Here is a 26,285-nt window from a genome sequence, read left to right as displayed (position 1 = left end):
GATTCCACTAATGTGCAATGAAAGATAGAAATTTAGCAATGAATATTTCACAAATGTCTTTCTTTAACTCCTAGCTGTCAAACAAGCACCATGCTGACCGCTGACACACAAACCTGGAGAAGATCGAAAATTTCTATTTGGCTATCTAAAACACTAGTCAATTATTACTGCAACGACTTCACATTGGTCAAATTGAATATTCAAAAATAATGGAAAATAAAACAATCAGGTGAAAAATAATCTTATTTATGTACAAGCTGGATGTAAGTCTCAACACACAATTCTGAACACATGGCAATGGCAACAGCAATAGCAATTTGCAGGATTTACTGGATGTTTCAGTCACACCAAATTGAACATGCAAAATAATGGGTGAGAAATAATGCTCTGAAAATGTAGCTGTTATGAATGTCAGAAATGGTGAAATTTTGTGAACAGAGTTCAATATCAAATATACATAAGGGACATAAAAGTGTACAAAATATTCTCTGTTCTGTTTCCAAGGCACATCAGAATAAGAGATTGAGCTTAAAATGACTTCATCACTGACCGTTGTGCTGGATGATATAAATGGAGGAATTGGTCGAGGTGTACATTTCATGTGGCAGAAAGACTAGACACATAGTGCAAGTGCAACCCCCCACACTCACACACTAACACTGTGACACATTTTGTTCCCAACGTATCCACAAGCATAAGAGTTTTTACACTTTAGCCTTTCCTGAGACCTCTGTTTAATGCATAGTTAGCACATCTGTCACTGGCAAGAGCAGTGTTAAGCACCTGAAAGGGTCAAGTAACTGTCTTGAAGAAATGTTGTGGGATGAGATGACAGAATGAAGAACGACACAGTCATTTCTAAGAGACTTAACTGCTTTTTTCCTCTGTTATTCTTATTGGTAGGTTCTAAACACAAGAAATTAAATTAGATTATGAAAAGAGGAATGATAAATTCTACAGATTTCTTTTCAATAAAGTCATTATTTCACCATGTAACTGCACAAATACTGAGCAGTTTAGATCTTACAAATAATTTCCAACATCAAACAAAATTACTCCATAGATTAAAATTACCAAACCCCAACAACAAACAATTGTATATTTTCATACTTTTATTTTTAATCACACTACAACAATATCTTTTATCACAACTTTATGCACTGCTTGATGATATGATTACCAAACCCATATTTACACATGTCAAAACATCATCTGAAATGCCAGCACACTTAATCCACTATTTTCACAACGTGACATTCAATAGCAGTTTTGAGATTTTGTCTCTGTCACAATAGATTGCAAAATATACACCAAATGGCATGTGCAAACTATTCAGTTACTTCCCATGGCTTTTCTTTCCTGTGCATGTCCCAAGGTCGAGGGGCAAAAAACCTTTTTGGTTCAGCCAGAGAAATTCCTGCTGCTTCCAGGGCGCCAACGAAAGCTGCAACCTACAGAGAAAAATTAATCACTCTTACAATAAAATGTAACAATGAAAACAAACGATTATTGACAAAATAATTTAATTGGATGGATTAAAAATTTGCAAGCTTTCAGAGCCAGTGGCTCCTTCTTCAGGCAGAAGGATTGAAGGGAAAGGAAGAAGGGTGAAGGAAAAGGACTGGAGAGGTCTTGGAAAATGGGTAGATTTTGGGAAAGTCACCCAGAACCGTGGGTCAGGGGAGACTTACTATATGGGATGAGAAGAAAAGACTGATTGTTGGGGACCGCATTGGACAAGATTTGAAAACCTAAGAGCTTAAAGGTGGAAGACAGGGTAATATGCAAGGCAGAGATTACTACTTAATCATCGTGCATAAGTTAAAAAGAATGAAAAGCTAAGTGCATTATATGTAACAGACGTGGGAGGGGGGCCGTGAGAAATGGATAGGAAAGACAATGAAAGATGTAGAAAACTAAAATGGAGTGAAATGAAGAGTAGTTACAATAAAGAAATGCTGAGATGCAATAAATTAATGTAAATTAAGGCCAAGTGGGTGGTGAGAACCGAGGTCGTGTTGTAGTGCTAGTTCCCACCTGCAGAGTTCTGAGAAACTGGTGTCTGAGGGAAGAATCCAAATGGCGCGTGGGATGAAACAGGTGCCGAGGTCATGAATGTCATGTTGTAGAGCATGCTCTGCAACACGATATTGCGAGTTGCCAGTATACACCCCCTGCCTATTTCAATTCATCCCAATTTATAATTTGGTGGTAGTCAAGCCGATGTAGAAGGCCGAACAGTGTTTACATAATAGCGGGTATATGACGTATGTCATTTTGCAGGTGGATCTCCCTTTGATAGTATATGTTTTGCCAGTTACAAGGTTATTATAGGTGGTGTCAGGTGGGTGCATAGGGCAAGTCTTGCAGCAAGGACAGTACAGGAGTAAGAGCCATAGGGTAGGAAGATGGGTGCAGAGGGAGCATAGGGTCTGATAAGAATTTTGTGGAGATTGGGAGTGTGATGGAAAGCTATTCTAGGTATGAAAAGGCTGGCATAGGAAGAAGCCGTCCTGGTTCCCGTGGTCGTACCCCTGATCTGTTTGTATGTCCGTAAATGAGATCCACTCTGTCTGAAATTTTTGCCCACCATACCTAGAATAGCTTTCCCAATCTCAATATTCTTGTCAGACCCTATGCTCCCTCTGCACCCATATCTCTACCCTATGGGTCCTACCCCAGTAACTGTCCCCACTGCAAGACTTCCCTTTGCACGCGCCTACCACCACATATAATAGTGAAACATATACTATCAAAGGGAGAGCCACCTGTGAAATGACACATTTCATATACCAGCTATTATGTAAACACTGTTCGGCCTTCTACATCGGCAAGACTACCACCAAATTATCAATTAGGAAGACTGGGCATAGGCAAAGGGTTTATACTGGCAACTCACTGGCTTCTCACCACCCACCTGGCCTTATTTACGTTAATTTATAGCATCTCAGCATTTCTTCATTGTAACTACTCTTTACTTCATTCCATTTTAGTTTTCTACATCTTTCATTGTCTTTCCTATCTATTTTTCATGGCACCACCTCCCACCTCTGTTACATACACTGCACTTAGCTTTTCATTCTTTTTAACTCATGCATGATGTTTCAGTAGTAATCTCTGTCTTGCATATTACCCTGTCTTCCACCTTTAAGCTCTCCGGTTTTCAAATCTCGTCCAATGCAGTTCCCCACAATCAGCCTTTCCTTCTCGTCCCATATAGTAAGTCTCCCCTGATCCACGGTTCTGGGTGACTTTCCCAAAATCTACTCCTTTTCCTAGACCTCTCCAGTCCTTTACCTTCACTTCTTCCTTCCCCTTCAACCCTTCTGCCTGAAGAAGGAGACACTGGCTCCGAAAACTTGCAAATTACAACAGTCTTTTATTTGTGTGTTCTGCTACCAGTCAGTGAATAGACTTTTATCTATAATATTTTATTTTTACAAACAAATATAATGTGATGCACATAAATAGGTGAAAAGACCTGACACTGCTTGACTATACAGTCACTGAACTTTCACAGGAAGCCACAATCATCAGATATGTTGGGATATCTAACCAACATGACCATAAGTAAGTCATGGGGAGGGTGTAGTGAGAATTATAAGAAGAATTCTAAGAAACTGTAGTCCACCCACGAAGATCACTTAACCATCTTTTGACTAATTCTTAAGTACAGTTGGAAAGTATGAGATGCTTACCAAGTTCGATTAATGGAGGAGACAAAGACGAGTGACACACTTTTTTCACTCAGTGATCAGACAAATGCACAACAAAATTCAATGAAAGACACTCCCACAAAGATACTGTGTGCTACCGAGGTTTTCACTCTCAAAATTCAGTAAGCTCTCTTACAACAATAGACAAGATACACATTGCTTCCTCCAACTCATATCTTGTGTAATAACCATCAGTGCAAAGATGGAAAAATTAAGGTACTGTATGTATAGAGAGATACTGATGACCTATCTTCATATCCATCACCCATGAACTGAACATGGAGGGCTTGTAGAGTCACATGTAAGTAGGGAGCAGACGGATAATTAACCATGTTTCTGAAAATGTTGCAGTTTAAACGAGAGTACATTGAGGATCACAAGGCAGTCACAGACATTGTGTGGTCAGTACCTCCCAGTACAAACAGGAGCCACTGTGGGGCACAACCGGGTATCATCAAACACTGAGGTTCAAATGAACTGTCATGAAGAGAATGTATGAATGGCACTAAAACCTTTAATTTGAAAAGTCTCACCAATCAGTAAAGACAACAAAGTTCTCCAAAATAGCTAAAAAATTCCTTTCTTTCTTCACAGTCTATACTTCCCATACCACGCATTCAAAGAAAGGGAGATACTCAGGAGTGAGACAGACTTTATCAAACCATCTGCATAATGTGCAAATTAAGTGGGGCAAGCTCATTTTACAAGGAATTGAAGTTGGTTAGCTGTAACCGACTTTATCTGCCCAACTGTTGGACTCTTGGCAGACTACTACTGCCTCGACTATGAACAACAATATCAGGTCCTCTTGAGTTCAGCTGAGTGCTTGCATGTGTGGCAACAGCAAGTGCTATGTCTGTGTTCTCAACAGGAAAACATTATGTTTGTGTTACAATGGACATTTACCTAAAAAGTGGGCAAAATAGTTGCTCTTCATGAATACACAGCTATGACTATAGAAGATATTACCTCTGTTGTTGGTGTGGGAAAATGTAGTGTTTCAAGACTTATTAGGCCATACAATGATACTTCCTCATTGTCTCCAAAGAGAAAAGGCAGAAGTGGGGGGGGGGGGGGGGGGGGGGGGAACCACCCACCCATAAAACTGACGAAACTTTACTTGGAGACAGTAGAATTCATCTTCACAAGACACGTAAGGACCTTCTGTGAGATTCACTGGCTACTGGGGTTGAAACTGACTCTTCAATGGCATGGCACAGGCCTTCTGATTGAGGGTGGAAGCACAATAGCCAGTAAAGAAGTAACATCCGTCATGAAGAAAAAACAGATGATATGGGCCAAAATACATAAATCTTGGATCTCCAATGACCAGAAATGTGTAATTTTCAGAGAAGAGTCACACTTTATTGTTCAAGGTTACAGAGCAATGGTTATCAAATCAAGCACCCATGAGGCTGTGAGAGCTGAGCATCTTGGACAGGCAGTAAATTACCCTCTCAAAAATATGTTTTGGGATTTCTTCACAGCAATTGGACAGGGCACTAGTTCAAGTTGGCAGCATGATGAATTCAACCTAATAACGGAAATCCTTTGGCACAGGATTGTGCTATATTTGCAGACCTTCGCAGAAGGTGGAGAAACATTTCAACATGAACTGGCCCTATTCACAATTCCACAGCAGTTCAGACTTTCATGAAAGAAAATATCATTAACTTGCTTTGATGAGCTGGTAAATAAACAGACTTAAATCACATCGAGAATTTATGAAGTATTGTGAAAAGTAGTCTTGGTAAAATGGACTGTTCAACAAAAGAATGTATGTTAGTAAATGTGATAAAAGTATGGTTTCCTCCAAATGGTTAAATCTATGCCAAAATGTGTTCACAGGCTGGTTAAAGCTAAAGGAGGGCACATTAGGTATTAATATTTGGTAAGTTACTAATTGTATTATACAACGGTACAAATGTGTGCCACTGAATTTTAACCATTTTGTCCCAATTAATTTGCACACTACAGCACAATGGTGTTACGATGGTCATGGGATAGTGATATGCACATATACAGATGGTGGTAGTATCAGGTATAAGAGGGAAGTACACTGGCGGAGCCTTCATTTGTGCTCTGGTGATTCATGTGAAGAGCTTTCAAACGTGATTATGGCTGCATGCCAGGAATCAACAGACTCTGAATTTGGAATGATAGTTGAAGCTAGATGCACAGGACATTCCATTTTGGAAACTGTGATGGAATTCAATATTCTGAGATCCACTGTGTTAAGAATATACCTAGAATACCAAATTTCACGCATTATCTCCCACCACAGACAATGCAATGGCCAACTGCCTTCACTTAACCAACAGCAGCAGTGTTTGCACAGAGTTGTCAGTACTAACAGACAAGCAACACTGGATGAAATAACAGCAGAAATCAATGTGAGATGTATGACAAACATATCCATTAGGTCAGCATGGAGAAATTTCACATTAATGGGCTATGGCAAAATGCAACTCATGCAAGTACCTTTGCTAACAGCATGACATTGCCTGCAGTCTCTCCTGGGCTTGTGACCATATTGGTTGGACCCTAGACGACTAAAAAACTGTGATCCATTCATGTGAGTCCCAATTTCAGTTGGTGAGATCGATGGTAGGGTTCGAGTTTGGCACAGACCACACGAAGCCACGGACACAAGTTATCAACAAGGCACTGAGTAAGCTGGTAATGGATTCATAATGGTGTGGGCTGCGTTTACATGGAATGGACTGGGTCCTCTTGTTCAACTGAACCTAACATTGACTGGAAATGGTTACCTATGCCTACCTGGAGACCATTTGCAGCCATTCACGAACTTCAGGTTCCCAAACAACTATGCACAATGTCACTGGGCCATAGCTGTTCATGATTAGTTTGAAAAACATTCTGGTCAATTCGAGCGAATAATTTGGCCAACCATATTGCCCGACGTGATTCCCATTGAACATTTATGGGACATGATTGTGAGGTCAGTTTGTGCACAAAATCCTGCACCAGCAACACTTTTGCAATTATGGATGGCTATAGAGGCAGCATGGCTCAATATTTCTGCAGGGGACTTCCAACAACTTGTTGAGTTCATGCAACATCAAGTTACTGCACAATGCTTAGCAAAAGGAGATCCAACATGACATTGGGAGGTATCCCATGACTATTGTCACCTCTATGTGTGTGGTGGTTAGGTTAGGGCCACAAGTATGACACCCTGCAGCCATTCATCCAGCTGGGATGTCATTTGTGAGTAATCATCTAAACAGAGTTTAGCTCTATCTCCTTAAAAATTGTAGTACTACCCAATTCAGCAGCATAGCATAGTGGTTAATATGCGAGAGGGTGAAAGTTTGGGGTTAGAGTCTCCTCAGGTATTATTAAATTTTTATTTTTAAATCTTTATCGAAAGGACTTCATTATTTTTATTCATTTACCTGATTTAAATGTAATGTACACACAGTCCACAAATCCTGATGGGCTCACATGTATTTTTTTAAACTTCTAATCCTCCACTGTATCATTTTAATCATCATATTGTTTCAGAAGAAACTGAGTAGCATTGTGGCATAGTTGTTATGATACTAAACTGTTGCATGGAGGGTTGTGAGTTCAATACTCACATGGACTGTACAATTTTAATTTCTATATTCGGGTTGAATACATTCTAGAAGTATCCAAAAATGTCAAGAATCACTGTATTGGAATGTTATGTAGCTGTATGTATATTGTATGTGTTCTGGCCAGAGGCCACTCACTTCGCGCTCTAGTATGTGCAAGTGCTGAATAAACCTTTATTAAGTGAAGTTAACGTTCATCATTTATCTAATTACACCTTCTTCTACATGACATTATTCTGGTGGAGGCACTGGGTATTGGAACTCGTGATAGCGCACATTATTGACAACACAGTGGCTCCCATCAGGCCACGACAGAGCCGCAGTTTATGTGGCGAGAAACCCGAGTTTGAGCCATATTCAACAGATCGCAATCCATCGGAGAGAGAAGAAGTAGATGATGTTACGATGACAGGAACTGTGTGCCACTGCATGAGACATCCTTCCTGGTTCTCTGGTGACGGTGGGCAAGATCCAAACAAGCGGCTGAATGAATATGAGCATATCATCAAATTTAACAAATGGGATGACACTGTGTGTTTGGCTAATGTATTTTTCTACTTGGAGGGCACTGCCAAGCAATGGTATGAGAACAATGAGGAGAAGTTCACAAGCTGGGAAGTATTCCAGGCAGAGCTGCACAAGTATTTCGGCAGTACACAATGACAGAAACGAAGGCAGAAGATAAGTTAAAATGCAGAGCACAGCATCCAGGAGAAACTACAGCATCCTACATTCAAGATGTCTTGGAGCTGTGTAAAATAGTGGATCCTAGAATGAAGGAGGAAGATAAGGTTGCACATCTCATGAAGGGTGTTGCTGAGGACATGTATCACGCCCTACTCCTGAAGGAGGTTTCGACAGCAGACAACTTCATAAAATACTGCCAGTATATCAAGACAACGCATCAAAAAAGAATTACACGCAAGGAGTTTGAACGGCTTCCAAACATCGTATCGATGTCTGTGATGGAGCAAAAAATCGAGATCCTTCAAGAGGTCATAAGGGAGGAAGTAGAACAGACACTGAACCCAATCTCTCATCCTTCATTTCCCTTTTAAATGGTGAAAAAGTCGAGACCCAGGCGGAGTTACATCCCTATAATGCCGCATGAGGAACCTGTTTGGGCACCAAGGAACAGTGATGTCTGGAGGACCCAGGACAACCAACCAGTATGTTTCCACTGCGGATGACCGGGGCATGTGGTGCGCTATTGTCGAGAAAGGCGGCGGATATTTGATGACACCCATGCCAGCAGACAACAGACCAATCTTAGTCAACACTAACTCCGGGACGACAATGATGAACAAGAAGACGTAGGTGCAGGACGATGTAGGTCACCATCGCTGCAAGCTAGCTGCTGGAGAGGACATTTCCCAACACACCAATCAAGGTCTCCATCGCTGATTAGAAGCTCCAGCCGATCACCTAGCTACCGCAACCTGGAAAACTGAACGATGTGACCTTCCTTGGAGGTGAGGAAGCCAAAGAGAAAAATCCTCCGCCGTCGATCATTACAAAAATGAAAAGAAACTACGTCGATATCTTCATGGATGGCCGACCAGCCCAAGCTCTTGTGGACTCTGGAGCATCATATTCAGTCATTTTGGAGAAGTACCGTCACCAGTTGCAGAAAACCGTACTCATTGACAACAAAACACCTCTGCTAAAAGTGGGTAATGGGAAATACGTACAGGAAGATGTACCATTCGTGTGGGTATAAGTGGCGAGACACAGCCCTTAAAATTCATCGTCTCACAAGAGTGTAGTCATGACGTCAATCTTGGATGGTACGTTTTGAAATCTTGTCAGGCAATTATAGATTGTGGTCATTCGAAGAGTATGCTAGACGAGATGAGATACTATGTACAGGAAGATGCACATCCAAGTGTGTGGAGACTGTGTGCTGGATGAAGTGATCATTCCTGCAGTCAGTGCTAGAAAGGTAACTGTCACATGCCATGCCTTGCATCAACCCACGGATCTTGTAGTGGAATATAAGAGAAGCATACCACTGAAGAATAACTTGGGCATCCCAGCCTCTGTCATCTTGTTTAAGAACGGATTTGGTGAATTGTGGATAGTTAACTGTCACTGAGAACCACAGATCCTTCCAAGACGCATGTGCGTAGCAAATGCTGAGCCGTTAATTGAAGAACAGCTGAGTGTCATAGAAACCTCCTATGCCAAGTCTGTGGGCGAAATTAGTGCTACCATTATGAGACAAGATCTTTTAGCTCGACTATCACCAGATCTCACTAAGGAAAAACAGAAGAAGCTAATTGCCCTTCTTCAAGAGCTCTCTGAATGCTTCAATCCACAGGTGAAGAGAAAATTAGACAAATCGATGGTGAAGCACCAGATTAGCACTGGAGACCATCAACCAATAAGCCAGAGAGCATACCGTATGTCAGCAATGGAATGTCAAATAATTCGCGAAGCAGTAGAGAAAATGATGATGAATGACATCATCCAGCCTTCGCAGAGCCCATGGTTGTCAACAGTGGTCCTCATCAGGAAGAAGGATGGCAGTTGGCGCTTTTGTGTTGATTACAGGAAGCTTAATAAGGTAACTAAAAGGGATGTTTACCCTCTTCCATGAATTGACTATACACTAGATTGTCTGAAGGGGGCTAAGTTTTTCTCAACCATGGACATGTACTCGAGATATTGGCAAATCGAAGTAGATGACGCTTATCATGAGAAAACTGCATTCGCTAACCCTGAGGGCCTGTATGAGTTTAAGGTAATGCCGTTTGGTTTGTGTAATGCACCAGCAACTTCTGAATGGGTGATGGACAATCTTCTAAGGCACCTGAAGTGGACGATATGTCTTTGTTATTTAGATGACATTATGTGTTCTCAGAAGCATTTGATGCACATAACAAAAGACTGAGGGCCGTTCTCAAGTGTCTCTTTGGAGCAAAAGAAATCAAAATAATTGGACACCTTGTGTCAAATGAAGGTGTCTGATATTACTTATGAAGTTGAAGATTTCTACCCCAAACACAGTGTGTGTGTGTGTGTGTGTGTGTTGGGGTTTATGGGCGCTCAACATCGAGGTCATCAGCGCCCTGACACACATTAAAAGGAACGAATGTGGAGAGACCTAATAAAACTGAAAAACACATGCAAAGAAAACAGGAAAAGAGGGAAATTACTACATAAGAAAGTATAACCGAAGGGAAGGGAAAACAGAGCAACAAGAATGACACAGGAATGTGTCATTGGCTGGCCACTTACAGAAAAGATGGGCGAGCTTGTCACACAGTGAGAAAATTAAAATCCGCTCCCTAAAATCTTTGTAAAAACATTTGACAAGGCACAGAACTTTAAAACTTTAACCACATTCGTCCGAGTGTTGCCTAAAAGAGTTGGCAGGTCCGCTGGCAAATCAGCCGAGGCCCGCTGGTCAGAAAATAAAACACAATCCAGTAAAATGTGGCTCACAGTGACCTGGACGCCGCAAGCACCACACAATGGAGGGTCTTCTCGCCGGAGCAGGAAGCCATGCGTCATAGGGCTGTGGCCTATTCGAAGCCGAGTGAGGAGAACCTCGTCCCGTCGATGGGGCTGAAAGGAAGTACACCACACACGCGTTGTGGGCTTGACTAGACGGAGCTTATTGTCAGTCACTTCCAGCCACTCATCCTCCCACCGACACATGACTCTGGAGCTCAACAGCGAGGTGAGTGCGTGCAACGGGATAGCACACTGAGATACGTGTGGATCAAGACACGCCTCCTTGGCTGCGAGATCTGCCCGTTCATTCCCAGCAATGCCGACATGCCCCGGAACCCAGCAGAAAGCTACAACCTTCCCTAGTCGCTGTAGTCGGAGGAGGGCATCCTGGATGGTCTGGACTACTTTATCCGACGGATACAAACGGTGCAAGGATTGAAGGGCACTGAGTGAATCGGAACAGACAAGAAATTTAAGAGAGGAAGAAAGTCTCATCGGCTCCAGTGCCCGCAAGATCGCAGACAATTCTGCATCAAAGACAGTAAAAGTCTGAGGCAGGCGGACCTTGAGGACACGATCCGGAAAAACAACTGAGCAACCCACGGCATCCCCTTGTTTCGACCCATCCGTAAAAACAGCTACATAGTCGTGGTGCTCAGATAAAATAGCAGAAAATGCTGCATTAAAAACGGTGGCAGGAGTGCAATCTCTCTTGTACTGCAATAAATCTAAAATCACACGTGGCCTCTTCAGTAACCAGGGTGGCAGGCGGTTAAAACCCAGGATTTGGGGTTGTACAGACTCCACACCGAGGGACTCAAGCACACGGTGCACTCTGATCCCAAACGGCAACGTAGCCCGGGGACGGCGGGAGAAAAGGCGATCCAGAGGTGGATGGGCAACAAGATGGTGAGCAGGCGAGCTGGGAGCTGCAAGAAACTTACAAGCTTGGCGCACCAGCAGGAGCTGCCGCCGGATGGTAAGTGGCGGTTCGCCAGCCTCAGCACAGAGGCTGGGTACGGGACTGGTCCGATAAGCACCTGTAGCCAGTCGAATCCCAGCATGGTGAACAGCGTCAAGGATCCGCAAATAAGACGGCCTCGCTGACCCATATACTGTGCAGCCATAGTCCAGCCGTGAGCGCACGAAAGCTCGATAAAACTGAAGGAGACGCGCCCTGTCCGCTCCCCAAGACCTGTGGCTGAGGCACTTGAGGATGTTCAGTGCCTTCAGCGTTCTGGCTTTCAAGTCACGTAGGTGTGGCAACCATGACAACCTGGAGTCAAAAATTAGGCCTAGAAACCGCACTGTGTCTCCAAACTGTAGGACAGTATCCCCCATATGCAAGGCAGGCAACGTAAAAAGACGACGAGAACGATTAAAATGAACACAAACATACTTATCGGCAGAAAACCTAAAACCCGTCTTTGCAGCCCACTCCTCTAACCGCCGCACCGTTAGTTGCAATTGACGGCTCGCGGATGCAACACTAGAGGAGGAACAGAAAACAGCAAAGTCGTCCACAAACAAGGAGCACTGTACTGGACTCCGCACTGTAGACGTTATACTGTTGATTGCTATGGCAAAGAGGGTAACGCTTAAAACACTGCCCTGGGGGACACCGTTCTCTTGCTCAAAGCGATCAGACAGTGTGTTACCAACGCGGGTCCGAAAAAACCGCTGAGACAGGAAAGACCGAATGAAAATAGGGAGGCGGCCACGAAAGCCCCATTGATGCAGTTGTGCAAGAATACAGTGTCTCCAAGTAGTATCATATGCCTTACTGATATCAAAGAAAATACCGATACAGTGATGCTGATGGAGGAAAGCCTGCTGAATAGCCGCCTCGAGGAGGGTCAGGTTGTCGACTGTGGATCGAAATTTTCGGAATCCACACTGAAAGCGGCTAAGGAGCTGTCTGGTCTCTAGCAGCCAGACCAGACGACGGTTAACCATCCGTTCCAGGGTCTTTCCGACACAGCTTGTCAAGGCGATACTACGATAACTACTGGGACATGTGCGGTCCTTTCCTGGTTTGAGGAGAGGGATGAGGATTGCCTCCCTCCACGAGGGTGGGAACACTCCCGTGTGCCATATGAGATTAAAACATTCAAGGAGGATTTCCTTTGACGCCGCTGGAAGATGTCTAAGCATGGAGTACCAGATGCGGTCGTAACCTGGTGCAGTGTCAGAAGTCTCAGTAAGAGCCGACTCAAGTTCCCACATGGAGAAAGGGGAGTTGTAGGCCTCAGAACCGTTCGACCGAAAGTTCAAATTCGCTCTTTCGACAGTCGCACGGTAGCGACGAAACGCTGGATCCTGGGTTGCAGTGGCAGTACTTTGTGCAAAATGCTCTGCCAGCGACTGAGCTATGGCGCTGGGTGTCGTTTGGAGGCATCCCTGGTTCAGGACTGCAGCTATTGGTAAACGGCTGCGTTTACCGGAAATCCTCCGGATGGCTTCCCATACCTTTGTGGAACAAGTGGAACGGTTGATGGAGTCCAGAAACTCCTGCCATGACCTTTTCTTGCTCTCTTTAATGACACGGCGTGCCCTGGCTCTCGCGATACGAAAGGCGGTAAGATTGACCGTTGTTGGGCGGCATTTAAATCGGCGAAGAGCCGCACGCCTGTCACGGATGGCTGAACGGCACTCTTCTGTCCACCAAGGCACAAGGCGCCGCTTAAGAGTGCCAGAAGACTGTGGTATGGACAGGTCAGCAGCATGGTGGATCACAAGCGTGATGTGATCCACCCATTCCTGTACGCTGGTGTGGCGGTCAAAGACAGCCAACCGAGTGAACAGTGGCCAGTTAGCCCTGCCAATCATCCACGATGGTGGCCGCTGCTCCAGCAATACACCATCCAGGAGATCAATGCGGATAGGGAAGTGATCGCTGGAATGTAGGTCGTCAATGACCTCCCAGTGAACGGAGTCAGTGAGGGTTGGAGAGCAGAAAGATAGGTCAATGGCTGAGAATGACCCCGTAGCACTAGAGAAATGAGTCGGAGTACCTGTGTTGAGGATGCACAACACTTGAGATGTTAGGAGGCCCTCCAAAATTCGACCTCGAGCACAAAGAGAAGTGGAGCCCCACAGGACATGATGGGCATTGAAGTCTCCCAGGAGGAGAAATGGGCGGGGGAGTTGGTCGATAAGGTTTGTGAGAGCCTCTAAGTTCACTGCATCCAGAGGGGGTAAATAAAGGGAGCAAACGGTAAGCCTCCGACCGGAATAAATTGCAACTGCAACTGCTTGCAGGTCAGTATCCAGGGGGAGAGCAGAGGAGTGGTGGTCATTATCGACAAACACGGCGACTCCGCCTTTGGCCCTGTCTCCAGTCAGGTCATCTTTGCGATACAACCTATAGCCCCTGAGTACAGGAGCATCAGATTGTTTGAGATGTGTTTCCTGTAAACACAAGCACAGGGGGCGTTGCTGTGCTAGGAGGTGCAGTTCCTCCACATGTGCCCGGAATCCATTCATGTTCCACTGAATAATGGGAGCCATCTATCAGGGCGGGAGTACCTTCAGTCGCACTTTCTGTCGGGGAGGAGAGCCCACAACAGGTGGAGGCTCAGTTTTGGGGCGAGACGATTGCCCCAGTCTGACATCTACCTCCATCGCCTCAGAAGAGGAGTCGAGAGAGACGTCAGAGAGAATGACATCCACATCAGCAGACTGTAGAACTTCAGTCTCCTTTAGTGGGCGAGTCTTCACCTTTGTCTTTGGCTTCGATTTTCTGGCCTGAGGTGGCATTGGAGCCAAAACCTCAGAAGCAGTAGGGGGTGTACCAGCACTAGGCAGTACACAAGACTGGACCCGGGAAGGGGCAGGAAGTTCCATGATGTCAGCTACTACAGCCTGGTCAGAAGGCCGGGAGGGAGCAGCAGGCTTCACAGGAACGGCAGCAGCACATGTACACTGACAAACGCAGGTGCTAGTGCTGACAGCAGCAACCTCCGTTTGGGTAGCGGCATCGGTTTTCAAGACAGGCTGTTTCAGAACGGAAGAAAAGGAGGCAGCGAACGTGGGCGGCTGCATGGACTTGTAGATTTTCTTTGCCTCACCATACGGGATGCGTTTAGTGGTTTTAAGTTCCTGGATCTTCCGTTCCTCAAGGAAAACTCTGCATTCCCTACTCCACACAGGGTGATCCCCAGAGCAGTTCACACACTTGGGAGGAGAGAAGCAATCAACTCCCTCATGAGCGGCTTTACCACATTTCCCACAAGTGGCTTCCCCTTTACAGCCGAGAGTAGTGTGGCCAAAGTGTTGGCATTTAAAACACCGCATGGGGTTGGGGTAATAAGGCCGTACACTGAGACGTAGGAAACCTGCCTTCACATGCTCTGGCAATTTGGTGCTGTTAAATGTAAGAATAAATGAGTCAGTTTTTATGAGAGCACCATCCACCCGTTTCATAACGTGTTGCACGTCCACAATTCCTTCCCGGGACCATTCAGACTTCAGTTCGTCTTGGGGAATGTCGACGAGATCTCTGCAAGTCACAACACCCTTGCTGTAGTTCAAGGTGTTGTGAAAGTCAGTCTCTATCGCAAACTCCCCAAGAAAGTGTGCCTTCTGAAGGTTCTGGACTTGCTGGAAGCTAGATGTTTCAACCAGCAAGGTGCCATTGCGCAGGCGCTTTACAGACTTTAACGTGCCAGCAATACCCTCTAAGCCCTTCTGTATATAAAATGGCGAAACTTTGTCAAAACTCCCATCTTTTCTTTTAATTATGAGAAACACATTCTGAGAAGCAGAATGCGTTCTGTTACTAGTACCTGAATCAGGAGGACTGGCTACACGAGCCCTCTTGTTAGATTGGGTGTTAGAACTTACCAGCGGCCCACCCTTTCCGCTGGGAGGAAAAGAAAAGTTCGAGGGTTCCATCTCGATCCCACGAGCAGCTAGGGAACTAAAGGTCCGCTCAGACAGAGCCCCGCATGCCTGAGTAAGCCCTATACAACTGGGGTGTGGCAGGTGCCCCAGAGGTTGCCCGCTATCGACTGTTCCACCTCAACAGCCATGCATCTCATCAGCGCGCAGCACACCTTGAGATTGAGGGTTTTTTTTTATAGAGGTTTATTCCATCCTCGTGATCCGGGCGGTCAAGCCAAGATCCCCATTCCCTGAGACACACAACATTCCACCGCCGCGCCGCACGGTGGTCGTTGAAGTATGCTTAGAGGTTACGGTGACAGGGGACTGGCGGCGCTTACCAGTCCCCAGCTCAGGAACCCCGGGGTCGCCAAGCCCGTACCCAGCAAACGAATGCTGAGCCCCTGGGGGCTACCCCAAACACAAGGTGACGAAATATCAGAGATACGGTCCACATCCTTTGAATGAAGCCCTATAAGGATCCTGCAACCCAGGGTGAATTCGAAGCTTCAGCGACAGGCAACAAGTGGAAAGGTGACGAAAAGAATAGTGGCAAAAGAAGTTCTAAGATGATCACCACCAGAGTGAGAATCAGTCATCAGGAGTTGGAGTATGCAGGACCGATGACTCATTCCCGGACTAGGAGACTCATTCCCGGACTAGGAGGACATAACAACGAGATGCTGTTCTCTTAAGGAGGGAGCAATGTTGCAGAAGAAGCTGAGTAGCACTGTGGTGTAGTGGTTATGTTACTAAACTGTTGCACGGAGGGTCGTGAGTTCAAAATTCACATGGACTGTACAATATTAATTTCTGTATTCGGTTCGAGTACATTCTAGAAGTATCCACAAATGTCATGAATCACTGTACTGGAATGTTCTGTAGCTCTATATATACTGTATGTGTTCTGGCCAGAGGTAGTTCACTCCGTGCTCCTGTATGTTCATCAAGTGCTGAATAAAAATTCGTTACGTGAAGTTAGTGTTCGTCATTCACCAATTACACCTTCTTCTAGGAAACATTATTAATTTTGTTATTTGCTCTCATTTTTTCTTCCTATCATTATTTTTTCATTTAGGATATTTCTCTATGAGTCAGAAGACAAAAAATGAATTATTCATCTGTAGCAGACTGAAGTGTGGGTCATTGACACACGTAACAGAATAAAGTATTTACTAGCTTTTGAGGTCCATCTCTTCTTCTAGCAGAAAATACACAAAACACAACCATACAGACACCCGAAGCTACACTACCACAGACACAGTGAATTATTAAGCAAGTGGTTGGTTGCCTTTCCTATATTTTTCATTATAAGATGTAGGATTTCTTCAGATGGTAATTATACAAGCATTTACAACATAAATTCTTGTTGCAATATGGTCTAAGAAATGCACACAATGATTTAAAACAAAGACAGAATCATAAATAAAATTAAATTCAAGCAAAAAGAGACATAAAAATAATGAATGAGGTAACATGGAAGAAAATAAAAAAAAAGATACAATGAAATAAACTAAATCAAATGTAATGTATAAAATAATTAAAATCATATGAATACTGATTCCTGATAGAAAAAAAAAAGAATGATAGGAAGAAAAACTGGCACAAATTAAAAAAAATTAATACAATTATTAAAATGACATGGCAAACAATTACATTTAAACCAATTAATTGAATGAAAATTATGATCAAAGCTCTTTTGATAAAGATTTAAAAATAAAAAATTAATAGCACCTGGGGAGATTCAAATTCACAACTTTCGGCATTTAAGAATAGTATCTTAAATCATTATGCTACACCATTGTTCTGAAAAACAATATTAATTTTAAGACTCTAGAGGATTGCATGAAATTCTTTTTTGTTCATCACTCGCAAATGAGGGCCCACTTGGATGAATGACTGCAGGATGCGATACTTGGGACTCTAACCTGGATCACCATATAGATGGTTTCAAAAAGCTGCTCACACTCCTGGGGACCTCCCCGCATAAGAGATTGTTACTTCTATTAATTATAATTTGCTTTTCTGTTTACTCCACTGAGTTAACATCACAATTTTATAAACCTTGGTAAGTCTAAGTTCTGTCTTTGTTGCTATGAATCCTTTCATTACTTGTGTGTATATTATAAGACATTCCACCACTGGTTATGAGACAAAGGAGACAACAGACTGTTGCTGCTGCAATCAATGGATGTTTAAACATAAAGATACATAAAAGAAACATTTGAATGACTATTGCCTAAAAGATATATGAAGACAAGAAGATACCACCCGTTTAACCTTTATTGTATTAACAACCTTGTTATGTAGTCATACTACAATCAGTGGTGCAATCACTTGTAAATCATTGGACTAATACCAACACAACAACACAATGAAGTTCAATACTACCTAACAAAATGCAAGTTAATACGAAACATGCTTATGGAAGAATTTGCAAAGACACACCACTCCATGCTTAGCTACAATGTTTTCTCTGCCTGGGAATGGTATTTACATTTTTCCATGAAATCTAAAGAACTTAAGTATGTGAAGTTCATACTAACCTTTTCACCTTGATCTGGTGAAAGACTGGAGTAGATTTCTGCAATACCAGACTCCAAACATCTCTGTGCCAGAACACGACCTAGATTATGGTATGCTGAGACATCTGTAGGCCTGTCACAAAGAGAGAGAGATATTGGTTGATATTTCATCTCATCCGCATCTATTGTATTAGTGCGCCAACTGATATACCCATGATTCTTTAAAGAACAGAACTCCCATGTATAAAACATTCAAACGTATGATTACTTTACAAATTAATTAATGTATTTAAATATTTTACATTAAGCATACCAACATGAAAAAGTTGAGAAAAGGATAGAAAGTATGTTTAAAGTTTGTTGGAAGTTGCTAAGTGATTTCATTAAGAAACACTGCATGAATATAGTCCAGGGAATTGCACTTCACTTTGCGCAAAACCAAGTTTTTCATGTAGTTCAATGTTTATGATGGCATACTTCCTTAATTGTGTGTTATACAATGAGATAATTTTGCAGGTACATTCAGTGATGTATGTGAATACTGCCTGCAAACTACCTTATGAATAGAATCAGTAGTACAGAAGTAATAAATTAAAACATCGTGTCTGATGCTGAAGTTTCATTGCATGAACAGTGAAAGTGTAGTATGCGATAAACTTTTTTCCTTTTGTCACTTTGTCGGGAGTGGTAGTGGGAAAAGGGTCAAAAGGTTTGAAATTACATGCAAATTTTGTTTAAAGTCACTGACTGCACTTTTTCTCAAATACTGGATGAATAAAGTCCAGGTATTTCCACACCATCAGTTATGCAGCCACCTCAATATAAACACACTATTTATAACTGTAATACTTGTCCTAGGCTTTTGACGTACAACTATACCTCTTAATGAGTATATTATGACAGCATTTTAATTTCTTAAATTCAGTCAATGATTATACAGAATTTTTAAAATCAAATTTCTTTTGCCCCTGGCAGCAGTTAGATAGGCAATGTGCAAGTGGCACTGGATTTGGGGACATTTGCTTAGTACTATCACATTAACAAATTGTACGCTTAAGAAATGGCAGACTAACTACCAAGCTCCCTCTTTGCTTATATCATCGTTCTCATTCAACTCAGCATTTCCTACTATTGTTGATGTTCTATCAGTTTATTCTCTCTCATGAGTGGGAAATAAGTACAATCTGAATTAAACATATCAAATGACCAATATGGTGGTTAAATCAATATAAGCTTCCATACATGAACAAAGGAACAATTTTTATGTTTCTCGTATTAAACTATTGTGACAGTGTTACTGAAGAATGTGCTTTTCTACGATATAAAATGTCTTAAATGCAGAATCAGTAAACTTTTGTTACTGAAATCACACAAATTTATTCGCATGCATTACCATAAATATTATGAAGTCTTCAAATAGAAATCAAGCAGAGTGTTCATCAAACTAATACTTATGTCCCATTATAAATTCTGAAACTAACAGCAAGAATGGAGCAAAAATTAATGAAGGGAAGTATATAGAAGAGGGTGCTGAAAAATATCCTTTACTAAACTCCCAAGGAAAAGCTTTACTGATGTAACATAAGTAAAGTATATATGATTCCAGCTAATATTTCTTAATGAAAAAGTGTGACACACTGTAGCAATTACCTGTACAAATGGCGACGGATTGCATTTTCAGCTGTAGATGCTGTCACAGCGATCACTCCTGTATTATGTACAATACTTGCAACAACATACCTATTCTTCTGCTCCAGTGACAGTCTGTAATAAGACACAGTTTGCGCATAAAAATCTGAGAAAAACAGCCTTGGAACTATAAATATACAAGCTAATAAAACATAAATGCAAAAGACGCTGACAGCTGCTAAAGCTCTGGAAAAAAAACTATCAGTCTTCTAACCTCTTTTTCCTGATCAACTGACAAGGACAATAATACAAATTATCTTTTATTAATCTGTCTGATAGTTTAGAATTGTATGGTAGACTGGGACCTGAATATTGATCAGCATATAGTTTTAATTTTGTCAGGAATTTCCATAACAAAGTGTACTTCAATGGACTGCATAGTTTTAATTTTGTCAGGAATTTCCATAACAAAGTGTACTTCAATGGACTGCAATGTCTTTATGTTTGTCATGTTTACTTTAACTTCATGGTTTTCTCCTTCACTTGACTTGGCACTATTGATCAAGAAAAAAAAGGAAAATCCTGAAATGCCTGCATGCAGGATCCATACTTTCTTTATAGGGATTGAATAGTGCTGGTCAGGGATCAGGACTTCATAAAGAAAAAAATATAGACAGGAGTACTTCAAAATCATCACTAAAGTACCTTGGATCTTGTGGACGGAGAAATTGCATTTGCAGTACATCATTATTTTTTAATCCATTACCATGACATTAACCAGCTACAACACATCCCAATACAAAGTTACTTTACATTCTCCACTGTAATGATTTATTTCATATTTTCTCCAGCAAGGAAAATATGTTACGATTCATTAAATTTTGTAAACATCATCACTATTAGTGGTATTTCATCTGAAACCGAGTCAAAATTGTAGGGGTTCAGAAGATGAGTTTTGGCTTAACAGCCTGGCATTGCTCTTTCAGAATGTTTGGCTTGTAGCATATTTTCTGAAAAAGGGGGTCATGGATTTAAAGTTGGCTATAACTTCATGAAGATGACATCTAATTCTCACTGAAAATTTATTTCAGTGCTATCATAAAATTGAAATTTCTCGATTTTTTAAAACTACACAACAGAATTATCTGTCCAATAATTATTCAATTTGATATTTGTTAGTGTATTTGATATGAGGTGTATCCTGTAATCCTGCTGGACATATCAGTATAATTATGCATAAATCTGGCAAGGTCACTAGGCACAGCACAAAAGGCAACGGGGTATGTTTGTCTAACAGTTTGCATGTGATGATTGAAGGGACACGGTTATAAAGAAATATACAGATACCAGTGACTGCAAGCTGGCCCCTATTTTGACTGTGCAAGAGGTGGGGTTCTTCTGACTCATCATCAGGTGGCCTGAAGATGGTGTCATGTAACGCAGAGACTGGTAGCAAAAATACAATAAAACTGGAAATTTATATGGTTGGACGTGCTTTTATTTGACATATTACATTGAAAAAATAGGAGTGCGGGTAAGCTACTACAAACAGCATAGTGAACGCATTATTGTAGCCAAGATAGACACGAAGCCCACGCCTACTACAGTAGTACAAGTTTATATGCCAACTAGCTCTGCAGATGACGAAGAAATTGATGAAATGTATGATGAGATAAAAGAAATTATTCAGGTAGTGAAGGGAGATGAAAATTTAATAGTCATGGGTGATTGGAATTCAACAGTAGGAAAAGGGAGAGAAGGAAACGTAGAAGGTGAATATGGATTGGGGCTAAGAAATGAAAGAGGAAGCCGCCTGGTAGAACTTTGCGCAGAGCATAACTTAATCATAGCTAACACTTGGTTTAAGAATCATGAAAGAAGGTTGTATACATGGAAGAACCCTGGAGATACTAAAAGGTATCAGATAGATTATATAATGGTAAGACAGAGATTTAGGAACCAGGTTTTAAATTGTAAGTCATTTCCAAGGGCAGATGTGGACTCTGACCACAATCTATTGGTTATGAACTGTAGATTAAAAATGAAGAAACTGCAAAAAGGTGGGAAATTAAGGAGATGGGACCTGGATAAACCGAAAGAACCAGGAGTTGTACAGAGTTTCAGGGAGAGCATAAGGGAACAATTGCCAGGAATGGAGGAAAGAAATACAGTAGAAGAAGAATGGGTAGCTTTGACGGATGAAATAGTGAAGGCAGCAGAGGATCAAATAGGTAAAAAGATGAGGGCTAGTAGAAACCCTTGGGTAACACAAGAAATATTGAATTTGATTGATGAAAGGAGAAAATATAAAAATGCGGTAAATGAAGCAGGCAAAAAGGAATACAAACGTCTCAAAAATGATATCGACAGGAAGTGCAAAATGGCTAAGCAGGGATGGCTAGAGGACAAATTTAAGGATGTAGAGGCTTATCTCACTAGGGGTAAGATAGATGCTGCCTACAGGAAAATTAAAGAGACCTTTGGAGAAAGGAGAACCACTTGCATGAATATCAAGAGCTTTGATGGAAACCCAGTTCTAAGCGAAGAAGGGAAAGTGGAAAGGTGGAAGGAGTATATAGAGGGTCTATACAAGGGTGATGTACTTGAGGACAATATTATGGAAATGGAAGAGGATGTAGATGAAGATGAAATGGGAGATATGATTTTGCGTGAAGAGTTTGACAGAGCACTGAAAGACAAAAGTAGAAACAAGGCCCCCGGAGTAGACAACATTCCATTAGAACTACTGACAGCCTTGGGAGAGCCAGTCCTGACAAAACTCTACCATCTGGTGAGCAAGATGTATGAGACAGGCGAAATACCCTCAGACTTCAAGAACAATATAATAATCCCAATCCCAAAGAAAGCAGGTGTTGACAGATGTGAAAATTACTGAACTATCAGTTTAATAAGTCACAGCTGCAACATACTAATGCGAATTCTTTACAGACGAATGGAAAAACTGGTAGAAGCCGACCTCGGGGAAGATCAGTTTGGATTCTGTAGAAATGTTGGAACACGAGAAGCAATACTGACCTTACGCCTTATCTTAGAAGAACGATTAAGGAAGGGCAAACCTACGTTTCTAGCATTTGTAGACTTAGAGAAAGCTTTTGACAATGTTGATTGGAATACTCTCTTTCAAATTCTGAAGATGGTAGGGGTAAAATACAGGGAGCGATAGGCTATTTAGAATTTGTACAGAAAGCAGATGGCAGTCATACGAGTCGAGGGGTATGAAAGGGAAGCAGTGGTTGGGAAGGGAGTGAGACAGGGTTGTAGCCTATCCCCAATGTTATTCAATCTGTATATTGAGCAAGCAATAAAGGAAGCAAAAGAAAAGTTCGGAGTAGGTATTAAAATCCATAGAGAACAAATAAAAACTTTGAGGTTTGCCGATGATATTGTAATTCTACCACAGACAGCAAAGGACTTGGAAGAGCAGTTGAATGGAATGGACAGTGTCTTGAAAGGTGGGGAGCAAAATAACTGATGATGGTCGAAGTAGACAGGATATAAAATGTAGACTGGCAATGGCAAGGAAAGCGTTTCTGAAGAAGAAAAATTTGTTAACATTGACTATAGATTTAAATGTCAGGATGTCAGGAAGTCATTTCTGAACGTATTTGTATGGAGTGTAGCCATGTATGGAAGTGAAACGTCGACGATAAATAGCTTAGACAAGAAGAGAATAGATGCTTTCAAAATGTGGTGCTACAGAAGAATGCTGAAGATTAGATGGGTAGATCACATAACTAATGAGGAGGTATTGAATAGAATTGGGAAGAAGAGGAGCTTGTGGCACAACTTGACTACAAGAAGGGATTGGTTGGTAGGGCATGTTCTGAGGCATCAAGGGATCACAAATTTAGCATTGGAGGGCAGCGTGGAGGGTAAAAATCGTAGAGGGAGATCAAGAGATGAATACACTAAGCAGATTCAGAAGGATGTAGGATGCAGTAGGTACTGGGAGATGTAGAAGCTTGCACAGGATAGAGTAGCATGGAGAGCTGCATCAAACCAGTCTCAGGACTGAAGACCACAACAACAACATTATATTGAACAGATGAGTTCTCGCAACCATCCAGTATAAAAATGGCCTTACCGAGGATAATGTAGTCTGCCACCATAGGAAGCAATTTACAAAACCCTATTCAACCAATACTTGAATATTGGTCATTCGTACAAGATAGGATTGACAGAGGAAATAGAGAAGATCCTAAGTGGAACAGCGGATTTTATTATAGGTTCATCTAGAAAGCACGCAAGCGTTGCACAGATGATCAACCAACTCCAGTGGGAGACGTTGTAGGAAGTCATTCTGCATCACAGTCTGAATTACTGCGAGAGTGAAAGGATCATGAAGATGAAATTAGAGAGATTTGTGCTCACATGAGGGATCACCACCAATCGTTCTTCCTACAAACATTTGTGGTTGAAACAAGAAACGCAGAAGTTACAGTGGTACACGAAGTACCCTCCACCACATACCAGAAGGTGGCTTACGGAGTATAGGTGTGGATGTGTAACATTACACACACTGGCACCAGGCAAAATGCCCACAGCACATTCAAAGGCTGCTGTGGACTGCAGTGGCTTCACATTGCAACCAGTCGATGTTAACAAGTTCTTTGGTATACCTATTGAGAAGGCCCTGCACAACATTGTTTCCTCCTGGACTTTGATTTGAACTTTTCTATTACATACTATCGATGTTTGGCTAGCATATGGACTTGGCCTGTCTGTCTCGTGCAGTGCTGTCTTCATACACCATGACTGTGGTTCACAGTCGAGTACTTCCCAATTGAACCTATCGTGTTCTCTTGTACTAATAGGTAAGTTATTCAAGAAACTTACATGGTGCTGTGTTGGCCAGAAGTTTTTTGTGTTTTGTATTTCCAGAAGACTCAGGAACCATCACTTTCTGTGACTTAATTACAAATAATCTATGCTTAACAAAATCTCTGTTGTTGAAGAAACAGACTTACAACAGTGTATTTGTTTTGAATTTTATAAAAAGTGTGTATGCCAACTTAAGACATCCATGGGTGTAAAAATTGGTAGATAGTGATGAAACAAAAACAATTTCCTATAATATCGAGGAACACTACAGCTTTGTTTTCTGTAATTCTTATCGTTTCTCTCCCCTTTTTACAATTTTCTGTGGTGTTAGTTGGTACTTCTGGTGCACAACAGCCAACATAGTCCCAATGCTTTTAACCACATGTAGTATTTAAAGTTAAACCTGAAAATCAGATGTTTATTGCTCACATTTTTCATTATTGTCGGAAGCCTTCTGAAAGTGGGATCCACTGAGAAGTGTGCAACTTCCTTTGTAACAGGTAAGATGATATTACTGGCATGCAAAGCTTTACTGTTGACATTATCACCACTGTTCTGCCATTCATCTGGTATTTGTTTTTGCTAAGCAATTAACAACTATTGTGAAACACACAGGAAGGGCTTGAGCTCTTAAATACTGTGCACATGTAGCCAGATTTGAACAAGTAAAATTTTAACTAAGAACCTTACTTGTAAGTCACTTTTGGAGGGGATGGTGGTCATGAAGATTTTAACCTTCCTAAGGGGTTCTGGTCCATTTTGACTCTAAAGGGTTCTTGGTGGTCTATCATTTCGAAAATATTTGATTTTAATAAATTCCCTTCATTGACTTTATTTGTCCTTATTGAAACTGAAGTATTTTCAGACAGAAAAAGGTTATTTTGTAGCTTTAGTTTGGCATTCACAGAAACGTTACTCTGTAAGCCAGAAGTTATGCAACTTAAAAAAAAAAAAAGTGGTGGGAAATTGAGTTTCTTAACAGTGGGAATGATTGTGTTGCCAGAGGATGACCTTGTGGGAGCCACACAGCTGTTTTCCGTCCTTTTGAGGTCAGCAGTGAGCTAGCTGTGTACGAACAAATATGTTTTAACCTGACTGAATATATGTTCATTCTTGAAAGTTATTTCAACTTTCTTAAAATGTCAGCAATACTTCAGAGTAGCTTTTTCCTCAACTGTGCCTATCAAATCAATTATGTCCCGCATACTTGCTCATTTCAGAAAAACTGACAGTGTGAAGAACGGGAACATTCCAGCCAACCTTCGGTGTTAAGCGATGCCTCACTGGAAAATATCCATGCATCCTTGCTAGGTTCATCAAGTAAGTCGATATGAAGACTGTGTCTTATGTGAGCATTTGCAGAGCCAAAAGGAAGCTGAAATACCATCCGTATTGCATTCATGTGGTGCATGAACTTTGAGAACCTGAGAGAGGGTAAAGACTACATTACTGTCAATGGGTTTTGCATTTTATCCACAACAGTGTTCAAGTGTTGGTTTATGTTTTCTACTCTGATGAAGCACGGCTTTGCTAATGGCTATGTAAACAGCCAGAACGACAGATGGAGCTCAGAAACACTCACATTTTTCACTAGAACCACGTTACATTCATAGGAGGCTGGACATTCT

The 26,285-nt window shown here is 41.8% G+C and overlaps 1 protein-coding gene across 1 annotated transcript in view; it reads right to left on the bottom strand.

The window, feature by feature from the left end:
• Positions 1-1,099: 1,099 nt before the first annotated feature.
• Positions 1,100-26,285, bottom strand: part of LOC124596199 (39S ribosomal protein L18, mitochondrial) — a 38,657-nt gene continuing 13,471 nt past the window's right edge. The window contains exons 2-4 of the mRNA XM_047135244.1: positions 19,837-19,950; positions 18,208-18,319; positions 1,100-1,451 (exon numbers count right to left, since the gene is read on the bottom strand). Coding sequence (XP_046991200.1) covers positions 1,329-1,451; positions 18,208-18,319; positions 19,837-19,950 — 349 coding nt within the window. The 3' untranslated portion in view covers positions 1,100-1,328. The remainder of the gene's footprint in view (positions 1,452-18,207; positions 18,320-19,836; positions 19,951-26,285) is intronic.

Source organism: Schistocerca americana, chromosome 2 (assembly GCF_021461395.2).
Source record: "Schistocerca americana isolate TAMUIC-IGC-003095 chromosome 2, iqSchAmer2.1, whole genome shotgun sequence".
Taxonomy (NCBI): domain Eukaryota; kingdom Metazoa; phylum Arthropoda; class Insecta; order Orthoptera; family Acrididae; genus Schistocerca; species Schistocerca americana.
The sequence above is the reverse complement of the archived record's forward strand: the minus strand, read 5'-3'. Positions and strand labels throughout refer to the sequence as shown.